Source organism: Plecotus auritus (genome assembly GCF_963455305.1).
Source record: "Plecotus auritus genome assembly, chromosome: 2".
NCBI classification, from domain to species: domain Eukaryota; kingdom Metazoa; phylum Chordata; class Mammalia; order Chiroptera; family Vespertilionidae; genus Plecotus; species Plecotus auritus.
The window spans coordinates 126,236,422-126,261,055 of record NC_137771.1 but is presented as its reverse complement, the minus strand read 5'-3'; the positions used below and the strand labels follow the sequence as shown (position 1 = coordinate 126,261,055).

Genomic DNA, 24,634 nt, shown 5'->3' with positions numbered 1-24,634 from the left:
ACCTCAAGCATGTGCCCTGACTGTGGAAATGAACCATGACCTCCTGGTTCATGGGTCGATGCTCAATCACTGAGCCACACTGGCAGGGTCAGGATCTTGGGAATTTAATTGACATATGTAAATTGCTATGGAGTATTCTATTTCTTAAATTCATTTTAGATATAGGAAGGGAGAGAGAGAGAGACATCAATCTCCTGCCTCCCGCAGGTGCCCTGATGGGGGATGAAACCCACAATCTAAGTATGTAACCTAACCAGAAATTGAACTCACCACCTTTTGGTGTATGAAATGATGGTCCAATCAACGGAGCCACACCAGACATGGGGGGAGTATTCTTTATAAAGATATCTAAAACCTCCCACCTATTTTAGCATTTACACTATGATGCCTATTTATAATTTTTAGAGTTGGTACCTCCTACTTAACTAGGATGTTATTTTAAATTAAAGAAAAACAGAGTAAATGATTCATGGAGTATGCTATAGTAACATTTTGAACATTACATTACATTGATCATATCTTTGACTAAAGGGCAGATCTTTAAAATATAAGTTGCAATTTTCAAGCTACCAAAGATCTAAGTCCAAGACCATTTAATAGAGAATCAAAATATTTGCCGATGGATATTATATTAGCAAAGACCCTTTATTCTTTTAGTTGTTTTTCTTGCCATTTATAAGTGAATCATATTTTGGAATAATTAAATATTATCTGTTACTTTTTCTGTATTACACATCTTAAAGTAAATATGTGGTTGCAAAGGATATTTAAAAACTTCCTATAACTACAGTGGTTATATTAGCCAGATTTTTGGTTGTTCTTGCTAATCTACCCCTGAGAATATTTTTTCCATTGACTTTTTTTTTCTTTTTAAGGAGAGAGAATGGAAGGGAGAAAGAGAGAGAGAAAGAGAGGAAGGAAGGAAGAAACATTGATGTGAGAGACACATTGATGGAATGTTTCTCGCATGCACGCCGACTGGGCCTGGGATCAAACCTGCATCCCAGGTACATGCCCTGGACCAGGTCAATGCTCTAACCACTGAAAGACACCAGCCAGGGCAATAGCCAGATTTTTTTAAAAGAAGAATTTCTAGTACATGAAAATAAAGTTGAGAGAGAGGAGGGAGAGAAAGTAACCAGTTTTTCTTTTCTAAACTTAGATCAGAGATGATAATTCTAACAATGATGATATATAAAGAGGTTTAAAAGTAAACCTGTCCTGGATACAAAAGCACCAAAATAAAATAAAGAAGGCCTCATTACACAGAGCACACTAGTTATTTTATTTTCTCTAAGAATTGGGGAATCTCAGGCAGTACTTGCCTCATCCTTGGTTAGACCATCACTACTGTTTTTATCTTTTATTTCTTGGTTTGGATGTTTTTTGTTTTTTTCTTATCAATAATGGAATTTTAGTTTCCCTCACAACTTGATATTGTACTTGTAACCCCTTAGGTCAGTTCTGACTAGTTTACACCATCAGATAAATGTTTCTCAGCTTCCTAAATCAATTCTTCCAGAGAAACTGCCTGTAGACAAATTCAATCTCTTTGGTTTATAGCTGTTTTCAAAATAATTTAGAAGTCACCCTGTAACTCCTGACATGTTTAGGGATCTCCTGTACTTCTCATCACATCTTCAGGTAAATATTTTATAACACAATCACAGTTTGGTAAGTCTAATTGCTCAGGTAATGAGATTAAACACTTTCAAATTCCTTCTGAAGGCAGTAAATACTGCTGTAATGCAACATTTTTGTGATCCAAAGCTGTGGTAGTTATGGAAAAATGGCATGAGTGTTTCTTGTGGGTTTTCAATGCTCATGCTCAGTGACCACTAATTTTGTATATTTCCAAACAAAACTGCATTTTATTCATTACAGAGTGGAACACGTTTTGGGAATCATAGGTGACTGCATGAAATTTAACGAAAAAACGGATGCTTGTCTGTGCTCAGCGGGACAGCAATTTACATGCATACTTTGAATAATTTTATTTTACTCTTCAATTCCTTTCATGGATGATGAGATTTCTCCTGGTTTTGTCATTTGGGACTTCAAGCTGCTTAGTATCTGCAAGGAGTATTACCAGAGATTACTTGTACTCAGAGTGATTGAAGAGAGTGGCTTGCACTCTGGTGCATATTCATAAAGCACACCCTGATGCTAAAAATGGAATTGCAATCATAACATGGCCGGTTTTTGCATTATGGCACTCTTTTACCCCATGGGGTGGCACTTTCCAAACTAAAAATAAGTTTTTTTTTTAGGGACTTATTCAGGATTCAGTTGCTACCCTCAAGGTGTTCTGGAATAATGGCAAAAAAAAAAAAAAAAAAAACCAAAATCATATTGTGCATAGAACCAGGAGTCTCTTTTACTGGTACACAAAAAATACTTTAAAAAATCACAATTATCTCTTATATGTTGGGAAAAAAATCACATATATTTGCAATAGTTTATTTTTTTTATTAAGATACAGATATTCATACATGTAATTATGCTTAAGTGCATGTGTGCATATACATATGTGCATGCATGTGTGTATTTGTGAGTGTGTATATACATAATATATATCTCCATACAGAGATTTGAATGGGATTTTGTTGTCTTCTAAAGGAATGTTCCATTTTCTAGTATCTTTAGAATTCTTGTTTTCCATCATTTTTTTCTTACAGTATTCCACAGCTGCCCTGTAGTATTTCTCTTACTTTGCCATCTTTATTATCCACAACTTTCTCCTTCTTAATGCTTTCTCCACAATTTCTGTGATACATATTTGTCAGGTTTTAACTGATAAATTAAAACTTCAGCTAAAGAGTCCTTTGGTCCTTAAAGTTGAAGAAGCATAAATATCATAACAAAAATGGTTTTTTTCGTTCTAATTTTCTTTCTAGTCTTTCAATAATCAGCCTAAATTCCAAATACCTCAATTTGAAATTTTTAAAGTAGAAAAAAGTGAAATGTCTTTGTATTACAATCTCTAACTTAAAAGAAAAACACCCTTTGTCTTGCACATAATAGATACTTGTTAAATGCATCATAGTAGAATAAGTGATAAATTTTAGGATATAATATCTCAAATAGATTTTTAAAAAGTACAATTATTTATATTATGATGAAAGGCAAACCTGTATAAATATGCAAATAGAGTAGGTGGATTAACATTTCAAATGTTTTCTTTTTCTTCCCATCAAAGATTCATCTTGGAGACAGAAACAAAACAGAAAAAAAATGGACAATTCCAGCTTGTCACTGCTTACCATAAGTCATAAAAAACTGTCTCTATATAGCCTGTGTTTAGTAGTAATAAAAAACACTTAAAAACAAAAGGAAAATGATACAAATAGCAATATGTAATTAAAAGAGAGTTTTACCAAAAACAGTCAGCTCTGCTGGATCACTGTCTCTTTCTCCCACCATATTGGTGCCAACACAGGTATACATCCCTGCATCACTTTTCCTGGTATTGGAGATCATCAGTTTTCCACCACGGATCTGTTAAAATAAAAATAAAAAAGGGAGAAAAAGAATGGAAAGGAAACATCACTAATAAATAATTTTGAATAATTAAGCACGTTTGTCTTTACTAAAGGAAATAGCTCTGGAGCTAGGACTCAAAACTCTCCCACTATTTTGACATCTGCATGTGTCCTTTTTTCTCTTAAATTCTCCTCCAAAGTAAGCTCCCAATTCCCTTTCTAAAGAATGGTTCTTTAGGTAGACTTCATCTCCTGCCTGGTCTTATTTTGTGTATTGTGACTGCCCCCATCAAATCCCAATGTTTGGTCTTCACTCTGTGATTTGGTCAGATGAACCACTATTGACATTTGTCATCAGAAAGGATGCCGAAACCGGTTTGGCTCAGCAGATAGAGTGTAGGCCTGCAGACTGGAGGGTCCAGGGTTCGATTCTGGTCAAGGGCATGTACCTTGGTTGCGGGCACATCTCCAGTGGGAGGTGTGCAGGAGGCAGCTGATCGATGTTTCTCTCTCATCGATGTTTCTAACTTTCTATCCCTCTCCCTTCCTCTCTGTAAAAAATCAATAAAATATATATATATAAAAAAAAAGGAGCACCAGGTATTTGCTTTGGATAATAAAATTAATCCAACTGACTCAGAGGGATTCCACAAGTATTTGTTGAATACCTACCTCTGCAGGCTGGGCAGTTTTCTAGGCACTTGGGATTCAGTAGTAATCCAAATATAAAAATGCTTGCCTTCCTGGAGCTTATTTTTAAATTGTGTGTGTTATTTTTCTCTCATCTTAATTTTAATTATGAGAAAGTTTTTGAAGAATAGAGTGGCATGGATAAAAACAATTCAAATTTTTGGAATGATGAATATGAGTTGTTACAAATCATTCATTTTTTTTTCCTTTTAATAAATATTTATTCAGATTATTACAATTGTTTCTCCTTTTCCCCCCCATAGCTCCCCTCCACCCAGCTCCCACCCCACCTTCTGCCCCTACCTCCCCCGCACTGTCCTCATCCATAGGTGTATGATTTTTGTCCAGTCTCTTCATGAAACCCCCATACCCCTTTCCCCCTGAGAATTATCAGTCCACTCCCTTTCTATGCCCCTGATTCTATTATTTTCACCAGACTATTCTGTTCCTCAGGTTTTTAATTCAATTGATTTTTAGGTTCACTTGTTGATAGATATGTATTTGTTGTTCATAATTTTTATCTTTACTTTTTTCTTCTTCCTCTTTTTTAAGAATACCTTTCAGCATTTCATATAATACTGGTTTGGTGGTGATGAACTCCTTTAGCTTTTTCTTATCTGTGAAGCTCTTTATCTGCCCTTCAGTTCTGAATGATAGCTTTGCTGGGTAGAGTAATCTTGGTTGTAGGTTCTTGCTATTCATCACATTGAAAATTTCTTGCCACTCCCTTCTGGCCTGCATAGTTTCTGTTGAGAAATCAGCTGACAGTCTTATTGGTGCTCCCTTGTAGGTAACTAACTGTTTTCTCTTGCTGCTTTTAATATTCTCTCTTTGTCTTTTGCTCTTGGCATTTAAATTATGATGTGTCTCGGTGTGGTCCTCTTTGGATTCCTTTTGTTTGGGGTTCTGCGTGCTTCCTGTACTTGTAAGTCTATTTCTTTCACCAGGTGGGGGAAGTTTTCTGTCATTATTTCTTCAAATAGGTTTTCAGTATCTTGCTCTCTCTCTTCTTCTGGCACCCCCATAATTCTGATGTTGGTACGCTTGAAGTTGTCCCAGAGTCTTCTGTCTTCTTACACTATCTTCAACTTTTTGGATTTTTTTTTTTTTTTTTTTTTTTTTTTGCTTTTTGCTTTTCCGGTTGAGTGTTTTTTGCTTCTTTGTATTTCAATTCTTTGACTTGATTTTTGTGTTCCTCTAGTCTGTTTTTGGGTCTCTGTATAATATTTTTTATTTCAGTCAGTGTATGTTTAATTTCTAGTTGGTCCTTTTTCATATCTTCGAGGGTCTCGTTATATTTATCGGCCTTTTCTAGGATATTCTTGAAAAGCCTTATAACCATGGTTTTGAATTCTATATCCAGTCATTTGTTTTTCTCCATTTCTTTCGTTTGTGATCTGATTCTTTGATGCTGCATTTTGACTGCTTCCCTGAGTTGGTAAGGTAGATTTGTGTGCAAGGTTTCCAATATGGCCCAGTGGGTCTGCCTCCCCAATTAACCTGAGGTGGACACTCTTGGTGCACCCCTTTGTGGACTGTGTGTACAGCCTTGTTGTAATTAAGTCTTTATTGTTGGTATCACTGGGAAGAATTGACCTCCAGGACAGTTGGCTGTAAGGATCAGCTGTGTCTATGCTGGGAGAAGTTTGGTGCTGGAGACAGCCTTATAGGATTAGACTTGCCAAATTGCAATAGCCTTTGTGCTCAGCTTGGATGGGGTGGAGTCTCAGTCTTGGCTTCCCGTCAGCCTTTCCCTTGCGCGCACGTGCGCGCCTTCGGACCTCTGCCTTCCCCGGCTCCCGAGTCTCCGCCTGAGAGTCCAGATTCCCCCCCACAAGAGCGTGGGTCCCCAGGGGCTCACCTGGAACTGGGATCCAGTGCAGTCAGAACTGGGGCTCAGTGCAGTCAGGAGCCTCCGACTCCCTTCCACTAGGGAAAGCCTGTGGCAACCTCTGCAGCCTTTGTGCGCACTGGCATGCACGCGCCTTCAGACTTCTGCCTTCCCCAGCTCCTGAGTCTCTGCCCGAGAGTCCAGTCTCCCCCCGTAAGAGCGTGGGTCCCCAGGGGCTCGCCCGGAACTGGTGTTCAGTGCAGTCAGAACTGGGGTTCAGTGCGGTCGGGGGCTTCCTTCCCCCTTACGCCAGAGAAAGTCAGCCAGGCTCTCAGCTGCCCTTCCTCTCTGCGCGCACAAAGACCCTTTGCTGTACCTCCAATTCTCTGTGAGCTTTTCTCTTTCCTTCTAGTTGTAGAATTTTCACTCAGCCAGCTTTCCTGTGGTTCTGGATGGTGTCCGTTCTGTCTTTTAGTTGTAGTTTTGAAATTGTTGTGCGAGGCAGCAGTTTAGGTGCTTACCTATGCCGCCATCTTGGTTTCTCTACCCATTCATTTTTAATAGCTTCTCTCTAGATGTCTTAAGTCAGAAGCATGTATTGACTAAATAAACATATGTAATCTTGTTTAAATGTGTGTTTGTTAATGAGGATGCTAAAGGAGAATTAGGTTTTCAGTAAGTTTATCATTAACTCATAGTTTCTTTTCCAATTTTGGTTATTTTTATTTTTATATTTTTTTTGGTATTTCCCTAATCCAACAATCTTCACTTGACAATGACTGACTGTTTTTAAAGAGATATGAGATAGGAACATGCTCTTTTCCTTTGTTAATTTTTAAATTCATAGGCAAACAACACTAATATAGGTATGTTCTCATTAGAGATATTTCTGGCTTTAAAACCTGTCAAGTGATAAAAAGGAATTCCCTACTTTATTTTCTTTTTACCTGGGAAGACTTTCAACACGTTCTCAATTATATATAGTAGAGCATAATGAAATCTACATTATAAAAATGATGATAGAGGCAATTTCTTCTCCCCTTAAAGCTGCATTTGGCAATATGGCCTGATTTGATCAGTGAAACTAAAACAATTTTTCACCAGGAGGAAGGTGCTTAGACATTGGGGCTTCCTTCTCTCGATGCAGCTGGAACCCTGGGACTACCATAGAGACCAGCCTGAGTCAGCCTGCTGGACAATTAGAGGCCATGAGGGGATGAAGATGCCCAGCTGAGAGTCTGTCAAGTGCCAGATGTGTTGTAAGGTTATCCTAGGTCTGTGGTTGGCAAACTGCGGCTTGCGAGCCACATGCGGCTCTTTGGCCCCTTGAGTGTGGCTTTTCCACAAAATACCACGGCCTGGGAGAGTCTATTTTGAAGAAGTGGCGTTAGAAGAAGTTTAAGTTTAAAAAATTTGGCTCTCAAAATAAATTTCAATCGTTGTACTGTTGATATTTGGCTCTGTTGACTAATGAGTTTGCTGACCACTGTCCTAGGTCATTCAGCTGTTAGCACATCTTTAAACAAGCCACAGAAGCATGAGGAAGCATAGCAAACATCAAATACACTGGGCCAGAGTGAAGAGCTATCAGTTTACCCAAAGAATCATCTATCTATCTATCTATCTATCTATCTATCTATCTATCTATCTATCTATCTATTTATCTATCTATCTATCTATATATACAGAGCCAATGTCCGTAACATCCAAAATGACCAAAGGCTCGACCAAACACCAGGCTGCACGTACAGCATGCCGAGCGGGCTGAACTGCTGACCTCTCAGAGAGAGAGAGAGGCGGGGCTGATCAGCAACAGTAATGGCTGCTGGCGAGGCCCTGAGAGAGAAGCAGAGTGTGATCACCCTGCTTCTCTCTCTGGGTCTCACCAGCAGCCAAGCCTCTCTCTCTCCCAGAGGTTGGCAGTTCAGCCCACTGGCCAGCAGCCTCAGGCAGCTGCTGATCAGCCCCGCCTTGATGATCAGGCCCTGAGATAGGCCCAGAGATGCTGACTGGCTTAGAAACCAACCAATCAGAACCAGATCTGGGTGAATTGCGAGGAGCCAATGGCTGCCTAGGAGGCGGAGCTTTTGATGTTGACTGGCATAGAAACCAACCAATCAGAACCAAATCTAGGTGAATTGCGAGGAGCCAATGGCTGCCTAGGAGGTGGAGCTTTTGACGCTGACTGGCATAGAAACCGACCAATCAGAACCTACTCTGGGTGAATTGTGAAGGCAAAACCTAAAGTGGGGCCTGAGGAGGGGTTGTAAGGGCAACAGCTGTTTGGTGTAAGGTGTAAGAAAGTGGTTCAATTTTTTAATGACAGGTTTGGCAGTATAGTGAATATGGCTGGCTATCAGTCCAGAGATAGGGATTATATATTTTTGTCTGCCAAGAGCACCTCCTCCTGCTGAAAAAGGCTTTTCCCCCACCCCCATTTAAGCAATCATATCTTATATAATTTATCTATACTAATAAAAGGGTAATATGCTAATTAGACCAGGTTGACTGGCCATCTTCCAGATATCCGACTTCCTTCCCGACAAAGCCATGGTGGTGGGGGCTGAGGCAGAGGCAGTGAGGGGTGATCAGGCCAGCAGGGGAGGGTGGTTGGGGGCGAGATCAGGCCAGCAGAGGAGGACAGTTGGGGGTGAGATCAAGCCAGCAGGGGAGGGCAGTTAGGGGTAATCAGGTAGGCAGGGGCAGTTACGGGCGATCAGGCTGGCAGGCAGAGGCAGTTAGGGACAATTAGGTAAGCAGGCAGAGAGGTTAGGGATGATCAGGCCGGCAGGGGGGCAAGTTAGGGGTGATCAGGCCGGCAGACAGAGGGGTTGGGGGCAATCAGGCAGGCAGGCAGAGGGGTTAGGAGTGATCTGGCAGGCAGGCAGGCGAGTGGTTAGGAGCCAATCATCCCGGATTGTGAGAGGGATGTCTGACTGCCAGTTTAGGCCCAATGTGGGATCGAGCCTAAACCAGCAGTCGGACATCCCCCAAAGAGTCCCAGATTGAAGAGGGTGCAGGCCCCCTCCATGCACGAATTTTGTAGTCTAAATAAAATGGTTACTAAAAGCCACTGTGTTTGAGGTGGTTTGTTACAAAGCTAAAGCTAAATGATACAAACATGAGCTAGAAACCCTTGAACATTGATTTTATACCATCATCAGGAGTACATTTTCATAACTTGGTACCCTAGCAGAGACCATTATCAAACAAGTTCTCCAGGGCAATGTAGATCCTCAGAGTTCAAGACAGAATAACATATATACATGTTGTGATCTCCTACATGGCCTATCTGGTTCTGGGTTATAATGCAATCACAATGTACACATAAGAAAAAAAAGTATTTATTAGATATTTTTAAAGATAATAGACACTCAGACTTTTGATAGAACATTTTTTTCAGTTAAATGAGATATTATTTTTAAAATATTCATTCTCAACTATTATACTCAGTATAATTCTCAAAAATTACACTAAAAATAATGTCAGAAGGTTGAGGCATTATCTATTATTTCAGTAGACTGGTTTTCACAAACTTCATATACAAATCTTGAGTAGACCCTCTGAAAAAATAAAACAATTGTATGCTATTACTTTATCTACCACTTTACCATTTTCTGGGTGTTTTATTTTGAATATTGATAAACTGATGCACCTAATCACTAGTTTCCCTTAAAAATATACTATTTTTCTACAAGGGCTAAACTGCAGAACCAGCCAGTCATTATTATTTTCATTTTACTTTATATCTCTAAACTTTTAAATGAATTCATATATGAAAGTTTGGTTATAAATATTATTAAATTGGAAAAGTGTTTGGAATATTTATCACCTCAAATTATTTCATTTTATAATTTTTAAAATAATGCAAAAAGAAATAACCTAGTTAATATGGTTTATGGCCATCATTTATATTTTAACAATCATATGCTGCATGAGCTACAGATGCATTTGAAGATATTAAAAAGAGCAGAGACTACAATATTGAGCTGCAAATATATATTTACATAAGTTGGTGCGATTCTATTTTTTACTGTTTTGTTCATTTTTATTACTTTATTTATTTTTAATCTTTATTGTTGAAAGTATTACATATGCCCCCTTTTATCCCCCATTGACCCTTCTCGTCCCACCCCCTGCCCCCAAGCCTTTACCAGCCTATTGTCAGTGACCATGGGTTATGCATATATGCATACAAGTTCTTTGGTTGATCTCTTCCCACCCACCTACCCTCCCCAGCCTTCCCTTGGAGGTTCCACAGTCTTTGAAACCTCATTCCAAAGTTATTGTTTTTGGTTCCCCCTTTTAAGTCCTTTCAATACAGTGTAAAAGGTAGTTAGTATTCAAATGCAGTTCGACAATTTTATTCACAGAATAAAATAAAATATATCAATTTTAAGACTTGAAATTCAGTTTCTCTAGGCATTCATTTCACTCACACTTATTCTTTCTTCCTTGTCATCAATTCGAACTTTGTCTTTCTTCCAGTAGATGGTGGGTTCAGGGTGTCCTCGGGGTGGCTGGCACTCCAGGATGGCAGGCTCTCCAGCTGCCACCACAACATCTGTGGGATTTTGCCGGAAGTCATCTCGTAACACTGAAGGAAAACAAGTTGTAGTGAAAGAAAATTCAATAACAGCCACATCTCTTACAAAGGTAACCTAAAGTCTCATTTCCTTTGTTCTAAAAAAGTTGCCAGGGTGACTACGTAAGAATGCCCAACTTACAAAACCTAGAATCAGCCTAAGTGTTCATCAACAGGAAAATGAATAACTGTGACAATGCACCTTTGCTATAAAATCTTTCTTAAAAATAAGGCAAGTCTAAAGAAAAAGGGGTAGAAATGTTCACGATATAATTCATAAATAATTACATTATTCATAATAAAATCCAAAGTACAAAACTTTATGTAGTATGATCCTATCTTCTATTTAAAAAGCACACATACATATGTGTATATAAACATATTAAAATAAATGGTCAAATTATACTTAAAACCCTGAAACAAGTTGTGTGCACATGGTCTGTGAACATGAAGGTGTATCTTTCTGGGAGGGGAAGTGGGTGAGAAATCTTTGAGAAAGGCCTTTCTCCTGACATGAATATGGACATGATCCACATTGTTTTCATTACACTTCAGAAGATAGACTCATTGTTCACCCTTGCAACACACTAGCACCCACACGCACAGGGTTACATTTTCATTCTCATTGCATCTCCACCTGCCGAGCGACATCTGGGCAGCGTGACATTCGGAGCAGTGATATCCCTTATAGCAGTTTTGCCAGCCTGAATTCCCCTCCTTTCATTAGGAGAACAGCAGGTTGGACCTCTGCTGTAACCTCTGAAAATCTGGCATGCCTGGCTCTCCAAATGTCACCTACCTATCTGGTGTGCACTTTCCTTCTGCTGGCAACCTGAAAAGCCTGGAGAAATAATTTGGTCCTATTAGATTGCAGGATGCTGAGTTTATTTAGCAAATAAGGGCAAACATTCACAAAAACAGTTGTTAACAGTTAATATACCACATACCTCAACTGCCTCTCTTTTCCCTAACTAACTTGACTTTTTTATTCTTTGATATTCCAAGACTGGCAAGTGTGCTTTCTAACTGTGCCTATGGGTAAAACAAATCCATATACTCACACAAATATAGATGTGTGTTTATGTATATATAGCATACATACATATACACATATATATATTATATACACATATACTATAGATGTATGCACATGTATGTGTATACTTATATATTGGCCAAGCTATTTGAAATAAAAATTAATCAACTTGTGCTAGCCTGTTATGTAATCACCTGCTGTAAATGTGGATTAGACCAACCAGCTTTGGTGTCCTGTAATGAGGCCCACTTCAGCACTTTGTTTTATATATATATACTAGAGGCCTGGTGCACAAAATTTGTGCACGGGGGTGTGTGTCCCTCAGCACAGCCTGCACTCTCTCCAATCAGGGACCCTTTAAGGGATGTCCAACTGCCCCTTTAGGCCTGATCCTATGGGCAGTCGGACATCCCTCTCACAATCCAGGACTGCTGACTCCCAACTGCTCGCCTGCCTGCCTTCCTTATTGCCCCTAACCGCTTCTGCCTGCCAGCCTGATCACTCCCTAACCACTCCCCTGCCAGGCTGTTAGCCCCTAACTGCCCTCCCCTGCAGGCCTGGTCCCCTCCAACTGCTCTCCCCTGCAGGGCTGGGTCCCTCCCAACTGCCCTTCCCTGCAGGCCCGGTCGCCCCCAACTTCCCTCCTCTGCTGGCCTGGTCACCCCTAACTGCCCTTCCCTGCAGGCTTGATTGCCCCCAACTGCCCTCCTTTGCAGGCCTGGTCCCTCCTAACTGCCCTCCCCTGCTGGCCATCTTGTGGAGGCCATCTTGTGTCCACATGGGGGCAGCCATCTTGTGTGTTGGAGTGACAGTCAATTTGCATATTACTCTTTTATTAGATAGGATATATATATATATATGTGTGTGTGTGTGTGTGTATATATATATATATATATATATATATATATATATATATATATATGATTTCAGAGAGGAAGGGAGAGAGAGAGACAAAGAGAAAAACATCAATGATGAGAGAGAATCATTGATCCACTGCTTCCTGCATGTCCCCTACTGGGGTGGAGCCCACAAGTCAGGCATGTGCTCTGACCAAAATTGAACTATGACCTCCCTGTTCATAGGTCAATGCTCAACCACTGAGCCACTCCAGCTGGGCATCACTCTGCTTCTTGCTTGGGCCATGTATCCAGGCTCATTGTCACTCTCCAAATAAATAGAAGTCCCTTTTCTTGAGTATAACTGCAGAGAGACAACTGAGTGACTTTAGGCCTTTTCTTATCTCTTGCAAAGCCTCCTCTAACAGGGTTTTCCATCTTAATGAAGTCAGGATTCTTTATGAGGTTAGAGAACCTGGTCTCCTATTGAAGGAGCAGTAAGAAAATGTTCAGCACAAATTGCTTGCTCTCAGTTTATAAACTGATTAATTTGCAGCTTTCACTGCTAAGGAAGTGTGTTCCATTTTAGCATGGTTCTCTTGTCTAACTGGCAGGGAAGGTGTGATTAATTTGCTTAAGGATTTGCTTTTGAATGAGCTGAGAAGTGTGCATTTCAATGTGACATTCTGGCAGGGGAGATGAGAAGAGGTTTGTGGTTCCCTCTTCCAGGTAAATCCTCCAGGGAGAGCAAGCTGGTGACTCATTTATATTCTAAATACAGAACAGCTGCCTACTTATGCAATGTTAAGACATGCAAAAATATGGTAACAGGGTGGTGAGCACCCCTACAATATACAGCGCTGGCAGCAAATGGTGTTTTGGCAGGCCCTCAATCTGTTTCAATATGACACATCTGGTCAGTGGAAGGACCTTCTCCAGAACTGGTCTCTTAACAAATGACATGCCAAAGAGCCTCTACTCAAATGGTACTTAGGACCATCACAAATCGTTCAGATACACAGTGTGTTACATCAATTTGCAACAAGACTAACTAAGAAAAAAAAAGGTCCTTTGACCTGGGGGACAAAAAAAGAAAAATACTATAACAAAATAAGGTCTGTTCCTCTTAAACAATATAACATGTGTTTATGGCATTCACAAAAAAGAAAATGACTCCATTTTGCAAATGAAGCTAAGAAATCAAATATCAACTGTAATTTTAGGCTTTTAGATTATTCACCCAGAGAGTAGGGTGAGATAATAAGATAATTGTTGCTGTACTTGCTTCAACTTGTAAAATGCTCTTTGGGGTTTGCATAGTATCAGTTAATTCATTTTTTGCTTAGTGATATCATTTCTTTTATTCTAAGTCTTTGGGATAATAAAATGTTACTTCTCTCTTCCTCACAAATAAAACATTGATGAGAAAACATCCTTTTCAGCAAGTTCTATCATGGCAAACAGAGAACTTGCTCTTAGGAAAAAGTAAAGTCATTTTTTACTCTCTTCAAATTTTTATGAAGAACATATGTGTTCTGATATTTATTTATATCTTTCTGAGGTTTGTATATCCATTTATAAATGTAAGCAAAGTAAAATTAAATAGTATTTGTTATTTCCAAATTTTGAGTTAATTATTCATTTCTGTCCTGGATTTTTTCCTGTGCTTAATTTCAGGTGATAAGACATAGAAGGTATTTTCTATAGTAAAGGATTCTATGGATGAAAGAAACTAAAATGGTCTTGTAAATGTAGGGAGCAAGTCTAAATTATGTCTATTTTTTATCTTTAAGCTCTTATTATAGAAAGGGTTGAAAGCTACATTTTAAAAATCTTTACTGTTGAAAGTATCTCCATAATAAAAGCCTAATATGCAAATTGACCATCACTCCAACACATAAAATTGCTGCCCCATGTGGTCAAAGATGGCCACCCTCATGTGAAAACAAGATGGGTGCCACAAGATGGCCAGCAGAGGAGGGCAGTTGTGGGTGATCAGGCCAGCAGGGGAGGGCAGTTGAGAGGGACAAGGCCTGCAAGGGAGGGCAGTTATGGTGATCAGGCCTGCAGGGGAGGGCAGTTGGGGGGGATCAGGCCTGCAAGGGAGGGCAATTAGGGGCAATTGGGCCAGCAGGGGAGCAGTTAGGTGTCAATCAGGCTGGCAGGGGAGTGGTTAGGGGGTGATCAGGCTGGCAGGCAGAAGCAGTTAGGGGCAATCAGGCAGGCAGGCAGGTGAGCGGTTGGGAGCCAGCAATCCTGGATTGTGAGAGGGATGTCTGACTGCCAATTATATTTACATAACAGTAAATCCAATAAACGGGCATTCAGTCAGTCAGTCAGACATCCCTTGAGGTGTCCCAGATTGGAGGGGGTGCAGGCTGGGCTGAGGGACACCCCCCCGCCCCGTGCACGAATTCCATGCACTAGGACTCTAGGTACATATGTTTCCCCTTTCCCCCCATTGACCTCTTCTAACCCCTCACCACACCCTAAGCCTTCACCATCCTATTGTCTGTGTCCATAGCTTATGCATATATGAACAAGTTTGTTGGTTGATCTCTTTCCACCCACCCACCCTCCCCCACCTGCCCTCTGAGATTCCACAGTTTATAACATGCTTCTATATCTTTGAATCTATTTTGTTCATCAGTTTATTTTGTTCATTGGATTCCATGTACAACTAATATCATGTGGTACTTGTCTTTCTCTGACTGGCTTATTTTGCTTAGCATAATATTTCCAGGTCCCTCCATACTGTCTCAAACAGTAAGAGAGCCTTATTTTTTTATTGTTGCATAGTATTCCATGGTATAAATATACCACAGTGTTTTTACCTACTCATCTACTGATGGGCACTTGTGCTGTTTCCAAATCTTAGCTATTGTAAATTGTGCTGCTATGAACATAAGGGTACATGCATTCTTTCTGCTTGGTGTTTCAGGTTTCTTAGGATATATTCCCAGAAGTGGGATGACTGGTTCAAATGGCAGTTCCATATTTAACATTTTGAGGAAATGCCATAGTGTTTTCCATAGTGTCTGCACCAGTCTGCATTCCCACCAGCAGTGTACTAGGGTTCCCTTTTCTCTACATCCTTGCTAGAGCTTGTCATTTGTTCATCTGTTGATGGTAGTCATTCTGACAGGTGTGAGGTGATACCTGTCATTTTAATTTGCATCTCTCTGATGATCAGTGACTTTGAACCTTTTTTTTCATATGTTTCTTGACCATCTGTATGTTAGCTTTGGAGAAGTGACTATGTCCTTTGCCCATTTTTTAATTGGGTTGTTTGTCTTCCTTTTGTTAAGTTGTATAAGTTCCTTATATATTTTGGATACTAAACCTTTGTCAGATGTATCAAATATGTTTTCCCATGCAGTGGGCTCCCTTTTCATTTTCTTGATGGTTTCTTTTGCTGTGCAGAAGCTTTTTATTTTGATGTATTCCCATTTGTTTATTTTCTCCTTAGTTCCCTTTGCCCTAGGAGATGTAACCATAAACATATTGTTAGGAGAGATGTTTGAGATTTTGCTGCCTATGGTTTCTTTTTTTTCTTTAATTTTTTTTAATTGATTTCAGAGAGAGGAAGGGAAAGGGAGAGAGAGAGAGAGAAACATCAATGATGAGAGAGAATCATTGATCAGCTGCCTTCTGCATGCCCCCTACTGGGGATCTAGCCTGTAACCCAGGCATGTGCCCTGACTGAGAATCAAACAATGACCTCCTGGTTCTTTGCTCAACCACTGAGCCATGTTGGCCGGGCAATCGTTTCATTTTAATATGGATTGACAAGTAAGCTAATGCAAGAGCATACAGTGGTATATGTATTACCTAAAGCTCCAAACAGGTCTTCAAATAAGAGGAAGAAGAATAAACCTGATGAACTGAAAAACAATATGGTTAACAGCTGGGAGGGTATCAGTAAGTTATAGATTAAAAAACAAACAAACAAACAAACAAACAAAAAGTCTGGCAGGAGTGTCTCAGTGGGCTAAAACATCTTCCCCCTGCACTGAAAGGCCAGGGGTTAGAGTTCTAGTCAGGTCATGTACCTGGGTTGCAGGTTCAATCCCTGACCCTGTTTGGGGTGCATGCAGGAGGCAGCAAATTTATGTTTCTCTTCTCTCTCTCTCTCTCTCTCTCTCTCTCTCTCTCTCTCTCTCTCTCTCTCTGTCTCCTTCCCTCTTGCCTTCCCACTGGCACACTCTGAAATCAATGGGGGAAAAATATCCTTGGGTGAGGAATTATAAAAAGAGGTAAAATATATACTAGATATACTATTGATATAGCATTTGCTTGCAGATCTAAGTTTAGAATACAAGAGCTCATATCTCCATGGGTAAAACAAGTTTAATTTATTTCTGTACTAGAGGCCCAGTGCATGAAAATTCATGCACTGGAGGAAGGGAGGACCTCAGCCTGCCCTGCCCCCTCTCACAGTCTGGGAGCCCTCAGGGGCTGGAGGCGACCCGGCGATCAGGGGAAGGTTATGCCCCATCACACCTCTGCTGCTGCCACTGCCGGCAGTGTAAGCCTTGGCCAGCCCTGGTTACCTGAGCCTCCGGTGGCCCTGGGTGTCAGGGCAGCTGCCATCTGAGGCTTATGTGCACCTTGGGCCAGCCCTGGGTAGCTGGGGGGCTCAGGGGCCTGGGGACTCTGGAGGCAGGCAGCAGAGTGGCCAGACCCACCTGGGTGTGGGCCCAGCCATGCTGCGTGCCTGCTGCCCCAGCAGGGCTGAGGAGACTGGGTGCCACCATCTTGTGGCTGTGGGCACTGCCATCTTGAGGGCATGGCAGACAATTAGCATATTCCCTCCTTATTGGCTGTGAGCACCGCCATCTTTGTGAGGGCATGATGGTCAATTAGCATATTCCCTCTTTATTAGATAGGATATGAGCTAAAAATAATAAATGAATGTTCACTCAGCTAGCCATAACCTGGATAAATGAGATTCTTTTTACATTGACATGCACTTTGATTTAGGAAGTTATTCTGGAAGATCAGAAATTTCTTAATGACTAAGTATATTTGATAAAATATAGTTTATATTTATGCATAAAGATTTATAACAAATTAATTCAATTCTGCAGACACATATTGGACACTACAATGTGCTTGGTACTGTCATAAAATGGTTAAAGAATATCAAACAAGAATAACATGATGTTGTCAAGGCTCTCTTTTTTGATAATGACCCTCAATGGTTCCTCCCCCCCTGTATAATCCCCTCCCCTTTGCTGTGGGCTGGAACTGGGGACTTGCCTTTAATGAAGAGAATATTACAAAGTGATGAGGGGTCACTTCCAATATTAACTTATAAAAAATTGCAACTTTCGTCTATTTGTCTCTATCTTTCTGCCTGTCTCTGTCCTTCCACAAATGTGTTTCCTCTGCTCACATGAGATGCCACGTTACTCATTGGAGACCTATTTGACAATGATCTGAAGGAAGCTTCCAGTCAACAGCAAGCAAGGAAGTGAAGCCCTGAGTCCCCCTCAAAAACCAAATCTTGATAACAACCACATATGTATGCTTAGGTGTAGAAACTCCCCAGCTGAGCCTTTACCTGAGACCACCACAGCCCTATCCCGCACCTTTATTGCAGTTTTGTGAGAGATCTCACAGCAGAGGACCAAGCTAACTTGTATCTGGGTTCCTGACCATAGACAGTGAGAGAATAAATGTATGTTGTTTTAGACCCCTAAGTTTATGGTAATTTGCTACACAGCAATAGGTAACTAATCTCCACAAGCTTTATGTGTAATTGTGCCTCCTTTAGAGCTTACATCTTTAATTCCTGCTCCCTCACAGTCCCACATTCTTTCATGTCTTCTCACCAAGTCTTGTGTTCTAAATCAGTACTTCCAAGATTTTTTTTTTACTTCAATAAATAAAGGCAAGGTAAATCATTACTCAGGCATATCCATCTTAATTTATTAAAATAAATTAGCAATAATAATGACAAGAGAATGCATAATTAATAGGCTTCTGAGAGAAACATTTATGAATTACAAGATACACATTCTTGCAAAGGGCTATTAAAAATGTACAGCCTCACGAGACAAAATGGTGGCTGAATAGGTCCTGCACCTTCTCATGGAGCAGAGAGAAGAAACAACTAAATCCAATAACATTCACCCAGAATTGGTGAATTAGACATAGCTGGTGAGACAATCTGTGGCCAGAAAGGACAGAGGACACCTGGAGAACAGTAAGATCGGGGATCTGGGCTGGAGAGAGAGATGCCTGGCTACCAGGATGAAAGGGTAAGAAGGAACCTGCACTGCACCAAGTCCACATCCGTTGGGGACACACTTAACACTCAACTGTGGAAGGAGGTCCACAGGGCTGCTGGCACCCGGGAATCTAGACCTAAGTCCACAGCCGTGAGAGGGTGCACCCAGAAAGGCAGCCTGAAGAACTGCCCTAGCTGCACAGTACCAGGGGGAGAGAAAAGTGCAGTGGCGTGGCTGTTCTGCCTTTATATTTTCCTACTTTTACTCGTTAAACCCAGTTCCTAAGACCTTTCAGTTATAAACACTCAACGAGGCTGTGATGTTAGTGGAGGTGCAGTTTTGTGGAGGCTGTGGAGAGGCTGTGGAGAAGAGCAGGACAGGGAGAGGTGACCAGGAATCTGGCACTGGGACATTCTGGACCCTCCAACCCTGCTCAGCCATTTATCTCCTGAAGAGCCAGCCCATCCCAGCACCCATGGGCAGCTAGTGCAGCCACACCCAGCCTCAAGCTTTGCAGAGGAAACAAAGAATCTGAATAGCCTCAGGGAGCCCTCAGGGACTGGGTTGAGGGGCTGTTTGATCCCAGAAATTAATACAGCAACACCCCGACCTAAAGCCCGTGTCAGAAATAGATGTTTCTGTAAATACAACTGAAAGCAGGCAGACAAACAAAGTGGGCAGATTGGTCCTGTCTGCCTGCAACCAAGGTTGTGGAGACAGACACAGAAGAGTGGTGGATCACTGCTAACTTCAACAGGCGCTGACTACCTAACAGGAAACTGAGAAGTGGCAGACAGAACAGTAGAGAGGGGTCTTAAATCAGCCCCCATGGGACACTAAAACTCAGTTGAAGTGAACAACAATTCACTTTTTTAATTTTTTTTATTTTACTTAAGAAACAAACAAAAAATTGTTTTATTTTATTTTTTAAACCTTTTATTTTTTGGATTATTTTTCTTCATTCTATTTTTATTTTTTATCATTATTTTACTTTATCTTATTATTATTTTTGCAACCCTTTTCTTCCTCACTTCTTTTTTTTTCATCCTATTTCTCTTCTGTTCCTACTTTATTTTTTCTCTCTCCTTTTTACCCCTTGTAAAAAAATTGATCTTCTTTATCTGCTTTATTGATGCATTATTATTATTGTAGTCTCTGTTGGCTTTCTCATATAAGTTCCTCTCCCTGCTCCAAGTCCATGCACTCTTCTCTTTTCTCTTTCTTTGCTAGCCAACTTTTTATGCTTTTGTTTTTTCCCTTCTCTCTTCCTCTCTTCTCCTAATTGCTTAATTAGTTTCACTCACTAAACTCAAGCCTGTCTGCCCTCTCCTCTGTTCTCCTTTTACAAAAATAATAGATTAGTATATAGATAGGTATATTAAAGGAAAAAATATATTTTTTCTATTTTTGGCTTTAATTTTTTTATTTATCGATCATTTTGTTTTTTACTTTTAATCTTATCCACTCATTATCTTTCTACCTCCTCTATACTGAACGGTGGCCATTCCCCTATTCATTCAATTCCTTTACCTTACTTTCTTGAAATAATCTCTGATTCCACAGATTCTGCCCCCCTCCCTTTTTTATGGATATTTGTTGTTTGCAATTTTTGGTTTATTTGTTTGTTTTGTGGAGTTTTCATACGTATCTGTATATTTTTCTCCACCTTTTTTTCTTCTTTTTCTTTCCTCTCTTACCTTTTTTTTTTTTTTCTCAACATCATTTTTGCTCTCTTTTCTCACTCCTAATGCACTTTGCTCTGGTGGTAACTTTTATTGGGGTTATTGGTGTTGTGAATACATTCATGTTTTGTTCCTTCTGTGTTGGGTTTATTGAGTTGTATTTTGTGCTTTTCAGTCAATGTGGCAGAGAGTGAGCCACATAACCAGACACCCAGAGAAGAGACTTCATCCACAAATGGGACAATAACAATCAAGACCCAACTACACCAAGAGAATCCAAATATCCCAAGGAAGGGGCATCCCTAGAATACCCAGCCCAGGGGACCTGAGAGATTGCAACATCTACTATATAAGACAAACAAAAAAATCTGGGTGACATAGAAAAAAACACAGAGGAACAGCAAAAAAGTGGGGAGACAAATAGTCAGCCACTGTATGAAAGAAAATGAAGTAAAGGAAATGGAAGCAAGCAATTTGTCAGAAAAATGATTCAGAGCAATGGTCATAAGGATGCTGAAAAGGATGGAAGTCCAATTCAACAACATGTGTAAGAATAAAGAGGAAATGAAGAAGAACCAGGGGGAAATGAAGAATGACATAGCTTCAATTAAAGAACACAATGAAAAGTATCAACAGTAGACTAGAAGAAGCTGACGACCACATCAGTGAGCTAGAAGACAAGATAGGAAAAAATACCCAAGCAGAGCAGCAACTGAAAAAAAAAAAAACTTAAAAAGCAGGAGGAGAGCTTAAGGAAGCTTTGGGACAACATGAAACGAAACAACATCCACATAATAGGGGTGCCATATGGAGAGGAAACAGAACAAGGAATAGAAAACCAGTTTGGAGAAATAATGATAGAAAACTTCAATGATATTGTAAAAAAAAATTCACACAAGTCCAAGAAGTACACAGAGTCCCAAACAATATGAATCCAAAAAGACCCACACCAAGACACACCATAATTAAATTGGCAAACACCAACGACAAAGTAAGAATCTTAAAGGCTGCCAAAGAGAGACAGAAAGTTACCTATAAGGGATCTCCCATTATACTATCAACTGATTTCTCAACAGAAACACATCAGGCCAGAAAGGAATGGAATGAAATATACAAAATGATGCAAAGCAAGGGACTGAATCCAAGAATACTATACGCAGCAAGGCTATCATTCAAAATTGAAGGTGAAATAAGGAGCTTCATAGACAAAAAAAAGGGCTAAGGGAGTTTATTACCACCAAGCCACAATGCAAGAAATGCTAAAGGGACTGCTATAAAAAAGAAGAAATAGGAAGGGTAGAAGGAACAGAGGCATAAAGAATAAAAATGGTGATAAACAAATACCTATCAATAATAACCTTAAATGTAAATGAATTAAATGCTCCAATCAAAAGCCATAGGGTAGGCTGAATGGATAAGAAAACATGACCCACATATCTGCTGTCTACAAGAGACCCACCTCAGAACAAAGGACTCATGCAGACTGATAGTGAAGAAATTGAAGAAAAAAAATTTCAGGTGATGGAAATTACAAAAAGCTGGAGTAGCAATACTTATATCTTACAAATTAGACCTCAAAGTGAAGACCATAACAAGAGATAAGGAGGTCCACTTCATAATACTAAAGGGAGCAATTCAACAAGAAGATATGACTCTGATAAACATATATGTACCCAATACAGGAGCACCCAAATACATAAAAAAAAACCTCTGGAAGATATCAAGGGAGAGATAGAGAGCAATACAATCATAGCAGAGGACTTTAATACCCCATTGACACCACTGGATAAATCTTCTAAACAAAAACTCAGCAAAGAAATATTAATTTTAAATGACTCACCCAATCAGATGGAATTAATTGACATCTTCAGAATATACAAAGCTACAGAATATACATTCTTCTCAACTGCACATGACATTTTCAAAGATAGACCACATATTGGGACCCAGGCAAAGCCTCTTCAAATTCAAGAAGATAGAAATAATATCAAGCATCATCTCAGATCAAAATGGCATAAAGTTCATACCACCTAAAGATCACAAAGTCCATACTACCCAAAACAATCTATAGAAATCACTACAATAAAAACAATGAAAAAAATAAAACACTTGGAGGCTAAATAGCATGCTATTAAACAATGATTGCATTACCAAAGAGATCAAAGAAAAAATAAAAATATCCCTGGTAACAAATGACAATGAAAACATAATAATCCAACATCAATGGTACAAAGTGAAAGCAGTCCTGAGAGGGAGGTTCGTAGCTCTACAGGCCTACCTCAAAAAACAAAAACAAAAACAAAAAAAAGATAAAATGGTAATAAATTATCTAACCCTACAACTTAAAGAATTAGAAAGAGAGCAATAAGAAAAGCCAAGAGTAAATAGAAGGAAGGAAATAATAAAGATCAGAGCAGAAAAAAATGACATTGAGACCCAAAAAACAATACAAAAGATCAATAAAACCAAGAGCTGGTTCTTTGAAAGGATAAAGAAGATTGACAAACCTCTAGCCACACTCACCAAGAAACAAAGACAGGAGACTCATATAAACAAAATCAGAAATAAAAAAAAATGAAGTAACAACAGAACTCACAGAAATAAAAAGGATTGTAAAAGAATACTACAAACAACTCTATTCAACCAAGTGGGTAACCTAGGTGAAATGGACATATTCTTAGAAAAATACAAGCCTCCAAAACTCAATCAAGAAGAATAAAACAACCTGCATAGGCTGAAAACTACCGATGAAGTTGAACCAATAATCAAAATCTTCCAGCAAACAAATCCCCTGGTCCAGATGGCTCTACAAGGGAGTTCCACCAAACATTCAAAGAAAAACTAAAACCTATCCTCCTCAGACTATTCCAAAAAATTCAAGAGGAAGGCACACTTCCAACCTCTTTCTATAAAGCCAGCATTACTCTAATTCTAAAACCATATAAAAACACCACAAAGAAAGAGAACTACAGGCCAATATCCCTGATGAACATAGATGCTAAAATCCTCAAGAAAATTCTAGCAAATTGCATCCAGCATTAAATTAGAAAGATCATACACCATGAACAACTGGGATTTATTCTGGGGATGCAATGATGGTACAATATCCACAAATCAAAAAATGTGATACATCACACAAACAAATTGAGAGGCAAAAATCACATAATCATATCAATCAATGCAGAAAAAGCATTTGATAAAATCTAGCACCCGTTTTTTTTAAAATATATTTTATTGAATTTTTACAGAGAGGAAGGGGGAGGGAGAGAGAGTTAGAAACATTGATGATAGAGAAACATCAATCAGCTGTCTCCTGCACACCCCCCACTGGGGATGTGCCCACAACCAAGGTACGTGCCCTTGACCAGAATCGAAACTGGGACCCTTGAGTCCACAGGCCAACGCTCTAGCCACTGAGCCAAATCGGTTAGGGCTCTAGCACCCTTTCTTGATAAAAACACTCAGCAAAGTGGGAATAGAGGGATCATACCTCAACATAATAAAAGCCTTATATGACAAACCTACAGGCAACATCATATTCAATGGGCAAAAACTAAAACCATTTCACCTAAGGACAGGAACAAGAAAGGGATGCCCTCTTCCACCACTCCTATTTGACATAGTGCTGGAAATGCCAGCCATGGCAATCAGACAAAAAGAAGAAATAAAAAGCATCTAAACTGGAAAAGAAGAAGTAAAACTGTCATTATTTGCAGATGACATGATATTGTACATAGAAAACCCTAAAGACTCCATCAAAACACTACTAGAAAAAAATCAATAATCAATAAAAAAAAGAAAGAAAAAAATACTACTAGAATTAATAAATGATTAGGCAATGTAGCAGTATACAAAATTAACACCCAGAAATCTATGGCTTTTTTATATACCAACTAGAGGCCTGGTGCAGGAATTCATGCATGGGTGGAGTCCCCAGGGGAGTTGTCGGGGGCCAGAATGCGATCAGCCCTCTGGCCAGATAGTAGGACACCTTTGCCGGCCTGGGATCTGAATTTGTCCTGCTGACCTTCAGTTGTCAGGAGCCCCCTGTGGCCATTTTTATATCCTTTCTTCCTTGTAGAGCATCTAGGGAGGGGAGGTGACTGCGGTGCCCAAGGCCGACTTCCAGGAGGCTGGTGGAGCTGTTGGGATCATGCCAACAGCACTGGTCCATCGGTGCCTGGCCTGTTCTCTGGAGATTGGACCTGCAAGACTAATGAGGGAGTAAGTGGCTGCCACCGCCTGGTGGGCTGTCA

General features: G+C 39.9%; 1 protein-coding gene across 15 annotated transcripts in view; it reads right to left on the bottom strand.

The window, feature by feature from the left end:
* Positions 1-24,634, bottom strand: part of ROBO2 (roundabout guidance receptor 2) — a gene marked incomplete at its 3' end in the record, with an annotated part of 1,552,622 nt that overhangs the window by 190,325 nt on the left and 1,337,663 nt on the right. For all 15 annotated transcript variants that reach the window (XM_080654546.1, XM_080654549.1, XM_080654547.1 and 12 more), the window contains exons 3-4: positions 10,443-10,600; positions 3,378-3,498 (exon numbers count right to left, since the gene is read on the bottom strand). In XM_080654546.1, the coding sequence (XP_080510672.1) occupies positions 3,378-3,498; positions 10,443-10,600 (279 nt within the window). The remainder of the gene's footprint in view (positions 1-3,377; positions 3,499-10,442; positions 10,601-24,634) is intronic.